The 12,168-nt window shown below is 41.3% G+C and overlaps 1 protein-coding gene across 1 annotated transcript in view; it reads right to left on the bottom strand.

Annotated features, from left to right (window-relative positions):
* WDR72 (WD repeat domain 72) overlaps positions 1-12,168 on the bottom strand; it is a 340,497-nt gene that overhangs the window by 230,949 nt on the left and 97,380 nt on the right. The window contains exons 8-9 of the mRNA XM_029574500.1: positions 11,809-11,954; positions 4,812-4,908 (exon numbers count right to left, since the gene is read on the bottom strand). Coding sequence (XP_029430360.1) covers positions 4,812-4,908; positions 11,809-11,954 — 243 coding nt within the window. The remainder of the gene's footprint in view (positions 1-4,811; positions 4,909-11,808; positions 11,955-12,168) is intronic.

The following is a 12,168-nucleotide window of genomic DNA, read 5'->3' as shown; positions in this document are numbered from 1 at the left end:
TTTTAAGATTCCAAGTTTCCAATAAAGGATCAAAATTTGACATCTTGGCTTCTAATTCTCATTCTGTTGCCTACAATTAGGCCCTTACAGGTAGATTTTAAAAGCCAGGAGATACACACGTGTTTTAGGCAGGCGTGCGCAGTGCGGATTTTAAAAGGTGCATGAGTACTTGTGTATCTCCTGGTATGCAGACAAATCAGGAAGTCAAAAAAGTGGCTGGGCTTGGGCATTCTGGATCTGTAACCTGAGGTATACTCATAAGTATTTATGTGCACAAATGCGTGCCAGGTTCCCCTACCACGTAACGTCTGCTATGGATATCGTGTCAGTTTTAAAATAAAAAAATCAGAGCTAGTCAGCAGGGTTTGAAGGGTCAGGGCTAATAGGGTATAAGGGATGCTACCTAGCTAGGGGGGTTAGGAAGTCGGGAGCCTTTACTTGGGCAAACTTGGAGCGAACATCCCTAAACAATACCGACCACAATTTTCAAAGATTTTTATGTAGGTAAATATGTCCACCCACATGAAAATGCCTTTGTATTAGAAAGAGGCATTCAGTTGGGAAGAAGAAAACATTTATGTGCACGTTTCAATTTTCGAAAGTATACACTTAAATGTATGCGTACACATTTGCACTTGTTCCCAAGCAGGACTAGATGTACATGCTTATGCCACACTGGGTTTCACATACACCCACTAATTTTTCACACACAAGTCCACTTTGAAAATTCGGGCTGAAGCCTGTATGAACTTTCTCTATGTGGACTTCAGCCCTTCATGGGCTATTATAAAATTTTCCTACCTAATTGCATTATGCTCTACTCTACGAATGCACAGTAAAAAGGTTTTCAGTTAAAAAAAAATATAATATATTACTGTAAGCCTCCCTCAGGCCAATGCAATACCATGTGCTGCAGCACGGTTTAACACGTGATTGGATGAGCATTTTAGATGTGCATCCATAACCCCAGATGCAATACGGGGATTAGCGCATCCAAAACGCGCGACCAGTCGAGCGCTTAGCTAATAGTGCTCATCACATGTAAATTCCATGTAGATGAGGCTATTAGCAAATCCCTGCGATTCAAAAAATGTATCGCGCGGCCAATGCGTCCATTACAAAGCAGCAAATTTTATGCCAGCCTGGGTTTGGTGTAAAGGCTATGCCACGCTCAAGGGCTCACTGGTAAAAGAAAAATTGAAGTTAAAATAAAAGTCTTGAAAAAAAAATTCAAGGCGTCCAATATAGACACACAAGACAAACCATCTAGGCCATGTATCTTTTGCTGGTATCTTGTGCTGATGGCGGGGAAAAATGGACGCTCGTATTGAGCATCCATTTTCTAAGCCCGCACTGACAGCCATCTCTTCTGCACGCCTGATGCCAAGGAGGCGCTAGGGATGCACAATTCTCCCTAGCACCTCCTTTTTAGTGCGACTCTTTATTTACATAATGCATCGGGCGCCCAGGAGAGATGGCTGGGCACGTGCTGGGAGAGCGGGTGCTCAGTCATGAGTGCCCGTTTTATGCAAGCTGATATTGCATCGGCCTGCTTAAGTATAAAAATATTCTATAGTGTAAACTTGGAGGGTCATTTATCAAATCGTGTTAGGGCCCTAACACAGGCAATAACGCCATAACGCATGAGATAAATACCGCAACGCAAAATGCATATGCAAATTTTAAATTTGTATTCAAGTGGGAGGACTTTGGGTGGAGTAAATGGAAATGAGGGTCAGTTAGCGTGGCGTCTGATAGAGTAACACACAGCAATGCAGGTTTTAACGCCGGAAATAACTACACCTTTTTTCACTGTGTTGTGCCTGCGTTAGTTATGCATTACTGGCCGAAAATGTTTTTATTGCAAATTGCAGTCCAGGAAGAGAGAAGGGAGAGAGGAGAGAAGGGGAAGGGAGAGGGGAGAGCGAGCCCCTGTGGAGGCACACATATAAGTTAACTTTTTATACCGCTGTAAAAGGGGGCATTATGAACTCATGGTTAGGTATTGGTGGTGGGGTAGGCTTTAGGGGGCAGTTTTACATGCACAGTCAGAGGTACAAACAGCACAGTAGACATCAGTGAAGATTATCTGAGGCAGGGACAAATGGTAAGACAAGGATTTTGGGGAGGGTTAAGATAGGGCTAGGGGCGGGAAGGTTAGGGGAAGGGGTAGGAAGGTTAGTATAGGGGGTAGTATAGGGGGTAGGGAAGTTCCCTCCTAGGCCACTCCTAAATTAGAGTAGACTGAGAGGGAACTGTGGAAGGCCACGGGTGTCAGCGCATGCAGGTTGCACAAATGTGCACCTCCTTGCACGCCGGTGCGCACATGTTATAAAAACGCGTGTCCGTGTGTGTGCCGGGTAGAGCCTGCAAATTTTTAAAATCTACCCTTTAGTTGGTGGGACTGGCAGCCAGTTTTTAGTGTACACTATTGAAAAATAGAATTCACTCAAAAAATAGACACAACAAATACTTTAGATATAAAATGAAACCAAACCAATTCATCAATGAAATAAAAACAAACAAAACAAAAAAAACCCCTGCATACCACAATAAATAGGTCCAGAGCATTCAGAGGTCCAGAGCACCAGATTTATGGGATGCACTCCACCTGACCTGCAAAGAATGACCGACTATTTGGACGTCCAGCACTAACTAAAAACATGGCTGTTTACCTAACAGACTGATGCACTTTAACACGTATTCTCCTGATTACCTGTGGTTAATCACATAAAAACTACAACACTCAATAACCTGGATACAAAGATACTCAAAACGTTGACCTACATAAAGACCTTGATTTATGTATATATTACATTGCATGCAATTTGCCAGCAACGTAACGCCCTATTTGCACTGAAATATAATGTCATTACTGTAAAACTCCTCTAACTTCTAGCTTAATCTACCTCAATGCAATGTACCTCAATATAATCTACTTCACGGTAATGTAACCCCCCTAACTTTTGACCCAACCTCCCACTCTGCAACTTGCCTTGAAACAGCCTTTGTAATGTAATCCCTCAGCTTTTGATCTAATAATCATACTGTAATCCGCTCTGCCGCGAAAGGTGGAACAGAAATACTAAATTTAATTAAAATTAAGTAATATCAGACAATCTGCAACTACTAGAAACTTGCTACTTAATGTTCCAGCTCAACAACACAAAAGACATCCCATTTCATTCCTCAGGATCCTCTTCACTGCTTTCCTTAGCCCATCTCCTTATTGCAACTTCTCTGAGGAATGTTTATGGTGCAGAGGCCAGCTCACAGTATGCAATGATTGCAATTACTTATCTTATAGTGCCTCTTATATGAAGATAAAAGTCATCATTTTAACATGAGGAGGTCTATCTATAGTTGCTCCATGATTTCTGTGCAGTTGATTGGTCAAAACAACATTTTACATATTCACTGTACAGAGAAATTAAACTATGATGCTCAGGATCTTTATGGATCTTGCAAGATGCCAACACATAATAGGAAAGCCATTAGTTTATGTGTCAACTAATTCTCTACAAATGGACTACACCCATAGCTTTCCACCTTCATGGTTTTTTTTGTGATATAATTTTGGGCATATAAATCTAATTTTAGCCTGACAATTCAGCAAGTATGTGAAAGCAACTCGATCGCCTCCTTTTATACAAGAAGGGCTATAGTTCCAAAACTGAACAAAGTAAAATTTTGAGCAATTACTTGAGTTGTACATGCAATTCAGTCATTTACTTGTTTATAATTTCCTAAATGCACTCTTTATAATTTAAAAGAGGTCTGCACATAATAACAAAGAACAGAACTATACATGAGGCCAAGATACGTGGCCAAGTGTAGGCACCTTTGTTTTGGATCCCTAGAAAAAAAACAAACTCTTGAATGTGGCACAAGAGGGATGAAACCTCCCTTAATGTCATTGCAAAAAATGGTACCTGTTAAGCATTTTAAGGTAAATTTTAAAACAACCACGCAAGTGTCTATGTGCGCGCGGTTCTGATGCACGCACATGGACGCGCCGATTTTATTACATGCGTGCACCAACGTGCTCATGTTTTAAAATCTACTACCTGCACACACATGCATGCCTGATTTTATATTTGCGCGCACATGTGCGCGCGGGTGCTGACTCACACACACAAAGGGGGAAGGGGATTTTGTAAAAATCGTGCGGAGAAGTGATAGAGGCTTTCCCTAGGTCTCTCCCAGTTCACTCCAATAAAGGAGCGGACTGGGAGGGAATTTCCTTAACCCCCTACCTACCCTGCCTCCCTTTTCCCTTCTCCACCCCGAACTCTAAAACCCCTCTATCTTACTTTTTTTTTTTTGCCTTTAAGCTTACCTGCTATCCCAAGCAGTAGTAAGTTGCGAGGGCCAGCCAGCTGCCGGGACATGCTTTCCCGGCTGCCTCTGCCCCCCAAAACCCGGCCCACCCCTTTTTATCTTCCACGCATACCAGGAGATACACACATGGCCACGCATGTCTCTCCTGATATTGGTGTGCTAGCATTTTTAAAATGTAACCCTTTTGTGCAAAGTTCTATAAACACTTTAAAAAATTATAATTACAGTTGCAACACAGGACCATTTTCCAGCTTCAAATGTTAAACCATTTTAAATATATCTTAGTTTAAAAAAATATAAATACAGAAAAGTAAAAAAATATATATATTAGATTTTGTGTATCATTACAACCAAAATGATTTCAAATATTTGGTGCTTAAATATTTATGACTTATTTTTGTTACCTAGATGAAAAATGCATCCACATACAAATCACTGTTTTGAATACTTCATTATTACTCTCATGTTACCTTATTTTTGGTCACATTGGTGAAGCAGAGTAACTGAGGAGTAACAGTTTCTTTAAGCATCCCTCCATCAGCAGGATAAATGCTTTTAGAAAGCCCACTGCATAAAAGAAAAGAAAATCAAACTTTGAATATTCATCTTAGTAAAACAAAACTGTAAAGTATTAGATTCTCCCAGTCAAAAGTTGTTGCGTTAATTACATATAGGGTTATGCATTTTTTTCACTCCAAATGGAAAAACATGACAAATCAGTCGTTTATTAGTTAGGTTTGGATCAGTCCTCAAAAATATCTGAATCCTTTTCTGCTCATTTGATTTAGTTCTATTAAAATTTATGGTGGAAGCAAACCAATATATTTTTTGGATTTGAAATCATACAGAACAGAGCCTTCTGGAGATGAGACAAGGAAGGAGCAGGAACAGTTATATTTCAGTATTTTTTCAACTAGCCTATCCCAGCTGACATGTGCAGATCATGATTTCATAATTGTTTTAGATGAAAATAAAACTAAGAGTAGTTTGAGCAGTGATATTCTGTTCAGTCCTTCTTATGTTAGATTTCAAAGAGAGAAGGCAGAGATTCTGAAGCTCCTTGCTTCAAATCTTAAAGTAAAAAAAATAATAACAAAAGCGTTTACAGGAGAAAGCAAAATGTGCTGTTAGAGTAACTCGCCGATGCTATGCCTAGCTGTGATTTGGGCAGCTACCATGCAGTGAGAAAGTTACAAATGTGTACCATCAGGGTAAATCTACCATTATTGCTAATATTGTTACACAGGAAAGATAAAGACAGAAAGATGGTCTGATTCTTGCAGCATGTACCCTGCAGTGACTTAGGGACAGTCTCCTGTTTCTCTGTAAAATAGTGTGCCAGTGAAAATTTTTTGTGTATGACGTTTTCACTAGACTTTTTCTTAGAGGTTCATATTCATATATTATCCAGCTAAGAAAATTAGCTGGATATTCAGCAGTGCAGTCATACCACTGAATATACCCATATAACTTAGAGATAGCCAGATACATTTATCCAGCTAACTTTTGACCTTATTCATAACAGATGTGAATTGGAACCAGAATCGGTTCTGGTATCGGATTCGTGGACCATCGGGAAATTATTTTTCCCGCGGTCCAATCATTGGGTTTTTTTTTTTATCGGCTGCGCCGAGCCGATAACCCAAAAATACAGCCAACCCTTTAACATTAGTTTGTTAGTATCCCCCAACCCTCCAGACCCCCCCAACCCCTCCCCAAAAAAATTTTAAGTACCTGGTGGTCCAGTGGGGGTCCCGGGAGCATTCTCCCACGCTTGGGCTGTTGGCTGCCAGTAAACAAAATGGTGCCGATGGCCCTTTGCCCTTAGCATGTGACAGGGTATCCGTGCCATCGGCCAGCCCCTGTCACATGGTAGGAGCAATGGACGGCCAGAGCCATCTTTAAAAATGGCGTGGGCCATCCAGTGCTCTTGGGCAAAGGGCAAAGGGCCATCGGCACCATTTTGATTAGTGGCAGCCGACGGCCCGAGTGCAGGAGAACGCTCCCGGGACCCCTACTGGACCACCAGGTACTTAAAAATGTTTTGGGGGGGGGTTTGGGGGGATACTAAAGAACTAATTTTAAAGGGTCAGGTTGTGTTTTTGGTTTACTTTTAAGTGCCCTTTCTTCCCGCCCCGCCCCCCCTAATGATAAGAAAACCCACAAAATTAATCATGGAGTTTCCTATCGATATCAGGGATCCCCCCCCCCCCCCAAATATCTGACGAGATTGAAAATATCGGACGATATTTTCAATCGTCAGATAAACGATTCACATCCCTAATAACAGGTCAAACTTACCCAGGTAACTTAACTGGATAAGTCTGAATATCGCTGGATAAGTAGCCATGCCCCTGAATGTCCACATCCTACCCACCATTTAGACAGATAACTATTTAGCTGGATAAATATTTATCCAGCTAAACAGCAGCTGTTCAATGTGGCCAAATATTCAAATGCTTCCACTTAATCTGATAAGTTCATAGGCGGTGACATCACAGCATCATGTGATCTCGCTCTCTCTCTCTTGTTCTCTCACATCTGTACCTTGTCTGTGTCTCGTCTCACTGCCACTCCATTCAAAAATGCCATCTTGACCTCCAACTCTGTCATTGAATCACCTGGTCTACCTATACTCCTGTTGGCCCTGGCTAAGTGGCACTGAATATTGGGCAGTTAGTGTAAATAGTCACTTAGCAAACATCATCAGTTCACTCACTTTCTCTGTTTGAGAGCAAAAGTGACTGACTGGTTTGATATCTGTGTGTGTCTATGCTAGGGTGTACCAAACATTGTAATACAAAGAGTCCCTACTCACTAGTGGTCTGTTTTAATAAATTCTATCATGTCATTGGCAACAATAGGCAAACATGGAAGTAAGAGAGTAAAAGGGACTCCTCCAGAAAGATCTGGGGCCAGCATATATAGCAGTGGCGATGATGAGAGGCAGAGTATGAGATCCAGAAGCCCTCTTACCCGGCTCAAAAGGGAATTTTTTAAGAGGGGAAAACTTGCTAGAGATGCATGGTTAACTATGGAGCTGGAACAGCAGTTATCTGCTTCTTTTTCCATTGTTGGCATTATGCAAGGGCATAAGAAGGCAGACTCAGTGGAGAGTGGCAGCAGAAGTCGGAGAAGATTAAGAGGACATTAGTTAAAGTCAGCATAGCTCTCCTTGTTTCAGATTCAGATGAATCATATGAAGGATTTAAAGAATTAGAGGAAAGGGATATTAAAATCTAGTAGCTGAGGGGGGTTTGGAGCATCTAGTTTTATTTCTATTTTATTTTGTGATAACTGTTTTATTGATTAAGATTGCATTTAGTTTTATTTCATTAAATGTTTTAAATTAATTATTTATTTATGTAAACCGTGATGATGGTATATTCTGAATGACGGTCTATAAAACTTATAAATAAATAAATAAATAAATAAAATAGTTATTAGATGAGTAGTAGCAGTCAAGTAGGCAGTCAAAGGCATGAGAGATGCCCTTGTCCTTTTATTTCCTGTTCCACCCTCGACCCCAGCCTAAGCAGCAGCACTAAAGGATCCTGAGAGGTTTTCCCATAAGATATCAGAGATGTGGATGCATTTTACAATTCTGGAGACTCAGCATTTTGCAGAATACATTGACCTTTGAAAGGCCATCAGTAGAGGGAAAGCATAGAATCATCTTTCAAACACTGGTAGGCTCCATCATTTGCTCAGTGTGCTGCAGCAGTCAAAAAAGCAAACAGAATGTTAGGAAATATTAGGAAGGGAATGGTTAATAAAACGGAAAATGTCATAATGCCTCTATATCTATGTTTTTTTATATTTACTATGTTCCATGAAAACCGCCATCCCGGCGATAGTTATCTCTGTTATCTGTGAACCGGAGTGATATGTATATTATACAGGAACTTCCGGTATATAAAAACCAAAAATAAATAAATAAATATATCGCTCCATGGTGAGACCACACCTACTGTGTACAATTCTGGTCGCCCCATCTAAAAAAAGATATAGTTGTGATGGAAAATGTACAGAGAAGGGCTACCAAAATAATAAAGGGGATGCAACAGCTCCCCTATGAGGAAAGGCTGAAGAGGTTAGGGCTCTTCAGCTTGGAGAAGAGACAGCTGAGGGGGGATATGAAAAAGGTCTTTAAGATAATGAGAGGTCTTGAATGAGTAGATGTGAATCGGTTATTTACACTTTCGAATAATAGAAGGACTAGGGGGCATTCCATGAAGTTAGCAAGTAGCACATTTAAGATTAATCGGAGAAAATTCTTTTTCACTCAATGGACAATAAAGCTCTGGAATTTGTTGCCAGAGGATGTGATTAGTGCAGTTAGTGTAGCTGGGTTCAAAAAAGGTTTGGATAAGTTCTTGGAGGAGAAGTCCATTAATGGCTATTAATCAAGTTTACTTAGGGAATAGCCACTGCTATTAATTGCATCAGTAGCATGGGATCATCTTAGTGTTTGGGTAATTGCCAGGTTCTTGTGGCCTGGTTTGGCCTCTGTTGGAAATAGGATGCTGGGCTTGATGGACCCATGGTCTGACCTAGCATGGCAATTTCTTATGTTCTTATGTTCTTAACCTGTTAGTATCAGAGGGAGCTGATGCTAGTTTGGGGACTCCATCCTCTACTCAAAGCAGCAGCAAAAGCATGAAAGACATCATCCTAATCCCTGTGGCCCCCACATATCAGGTTCTCCTGCTACAGATTATAGCTTCAGTAGTTGGCAACAGAGACCAGAATTCCCCCTAGCAAACAAGCCCCATACATAAATTGCAGTCAAGTGGTACCTTAGAAAGCTCATCAAGATCGTCAGCATAGACCTATTAGCATACTGGACACACAAGTCTGTGCTCTTGTATGACCTGGACAAGGTGGCTCAGCATTTCCTTTTCTACCCACCAATCAGAATGCCTTCTGTTCATGACTATAAATGTCCAAAACTGACTTTTGTACGGTATATCTTAACAGACAAATCAGGGAACCATACATACAAGAAACACCATAAGTGGAATCTCAATGTGAAGTTCCTTCAGTAAGGCTCTCCTTGAGTTTAACCACCATTAGTGATAAACTGTTCATGGCTGGCATCAAAGTTGGTGGAAAATTTGGTCTTCCTTAAGGTAACTCAGATATATTCAAATGCATGCCATTGATGAAGGAAGATTTTAGGTGAAATTTTAAAAAATGTAAAAGAACTCTTTAGGACTTAATGAGTTAGCAGCTGATAACATATGATGCTTTGCCCTACTTAATGAGTGGACAGGGTTGCACCTGTTTCTGATGCCAACAATTCAATATTTTTTTGTGCTGAATGTTTTTGAAACAATAAGAAGTTGAATAATTATAAGATTTTATTTGTCACTTGTTTCTGAGTTGTTTTTTTGAATGTGACAGAGGCTGGTCATCTGGGTTTTTGTTACTTCCTTAAAATAAAGCTCCCTCTGCTGGGTTTCCTTGAATTTCCATTTGAGTGGCTTGAGGACTAAGTGCACAGCTACAATGAAATAATGCTCATATTTGTTTACCTCATTACTTTGCTGTACTGTTGCCAGTTGTCACTTTTCCTGCAACTACTTGGCTTGCTCCTTATGCCTTGCTTCTCTTCTGGTTCAGTGCCTTGCTGTATTGTCAGGTAGAGATGTGTTATTGACCCACAGCGGGAAATTTGTTTTCCTGCAGTTCGGGCTGATTTTATTTCGTCTGCCCCCGAAACGATGCCCTAAACCTGCCCCAAGCCTTCAGATTAAAAAAAAAAACCCAAACCCACCCAGCCCTTCAAATTTAATTAATTGCAACCCCCCCCCCCCCCCCCCCCCGAAGACTTGCCCGACCCCCCCCCCCCCCAAGACTTATTGAAAGTCCCTGGTGGTCCAGCGGGGTCTTGGGAGCAATGTCCCCCTCTCAGGCCATCAGTTGCCACTAATCAAAATGGCGCCGATGGCCCTTTACCCTTACCATGTGACAGGGCTATCAGTGCCATTGTCCAGCCTCTTTCATATGGTAGTAGCAATGGATGGCCAGCACCATCTTAAAAAATGGCATGGCCATCCATTGCTTCTCCCATGTGACAGGGGTTGACCAATGGCACCGATAGCCCCTGTCACACGGTAAGGGCAAAGGGCCATCGGTGCCATTTTGATTAGTGACAGCCGATGGCCTGAGAGGGGGAGATCATGCCCGGGACCCCTCTGGACCTCCAGGGACATTCGGCAAGTCTCGGAGGGGGGGGGGGGGGGTGGGCAAGTCTTGGGGGGTTGGAAGGGTGGAGGTTGCAATTAATTAAATTTGAAGGGTTGGGGTGGGTTTGGGGTTGTTTTTTTTTTAATGTGCCCTTTCTCCCCTCCCCAAAAATGATAAGAAAACCACATGAAATTTTGTGGGTTTTCTTATCGTTTTGTCGCTCCCCGAACCGTGACGAAATAGAAAATATCGTCTCTATTTCCTATTTCGTTGCGAACGAATGCACATCCCTATTGTCAGGCCACCTTTGCTACCTGGACTGCTCCCCTCCTGCTCTTCCTCTCTCTTGGTTAAGGGCCTTGCTGTATCGCTGCCACACTTCTTGCTGCATCACTCTGCAGTTTGTCCCTGGGGAAGTTGATGCAACTCTTCTTGTTGCCTTGCCCCACACCCAGTGTCTTGGGGAGTTGACAGCACTGTTCTTGCAGTCATACCCTCTCCTCTGTCACTGTTGCTGCTCTATGCTCATATTTTGGGGTGTCAGGGTATTGATTTCACTGTGCTGCTTTCTCTCTCAGAGTGTCAGTCTGTTCATGTCACTGTTGGTGTTATTTTTCCCCACGCTTGGTGTGTTGCATTGCTGTCCCCTCTGCTAGTGATGCCCACCTGCAAGTTTCATGAAACTTGGAGAGAGTGCAAAATAAGATGCATTGCTTCTCCCAGTGACTTTAACATAAATGAATGAAACAATATTACAAAATTCAATGAATGAATTTGGGAACCAAAATGAACAAAATATATATTCCCTGTTATTTTAAGTTGTAAACCTCTTTGATTTTCATTACAATAGCAGTCTGTTGAGAAATTATTAAACCAAACAAAATACTAAAAATGGCAACTGCACTGAAATTACGAACCGAACTGAAAATATTTTCTGTGCACCTCCTAATTACAAGTGGTTTCTTATTTGAAATCCTAGGGCCAGCTGCTCAAGTTCTACATGGTTAATCTTATTCTTTCACCCCCTACTGTGTTAAACAAAGACTAAAAAGCTACCAAACAGGCTGCATCTTTTGGTGCCAAAATGGCTTTGTTCTGGGTTGTGATCATGTGTGACAGATAGGGCTCATCTTTAATAAACCTCCCAACAGTTCATCCTGTACCTGGATTTTTCAACCACTGAGTCTTATTTAATAAACAATTTTGTTTTTCCAGAGGCACAGAATGGGAAAAATTCAATTTTGAAAAAAGCCCACGGCTTCCATCTGAGCCCACCTGTTAAGCAGCTGGTAGATAGAACCATGGCCGCTCTCTGTCCACACGATGAGTCTATTTGGAGCTAGAAACTCTCCACCAGCAAAGGACTGACCACTACTGCTTGCTTCTGTGCACAACAAGGAGAAATCACAATAATCAAAGACCTAAAACCAGAAATGATAAGAAGAAAGGAAAAATCAGTAAATTAAGCCAACTGTACCCCCAAACATAACACTTGAACATTTTTACATTGTTATGTTTGCTATTTTGATTGTTGTTTTAATATTTATGATGCAAGCTTATTCACTCAAAGCCCTATTCAATTTTTTTCTACAAATACAGAGGATTTCAATGCCTAAAAAAATGGGGGAAAACCAA

This window comes from Rhinatrema bivittatum, chromosome 13 (genome assembly GCF_901001135.1).
Source record: "Rhinatrema bivittatum chromosome 13, aRhiBiv1.1, whole genome shotgun sequence".
Taxonomy (NCBI): Eukaryota; Metazoa; Chordata; class Amphibia; order Gymnophiona; family Rhinatrematidae; genus Rhinatrema; species Rhinatrema bivittatum.
The sequence above is the reverse complement of the archived record's forward strand: the minus strand, read 5'-3'. Positions and strand labels throughout refer to the sequence as shown.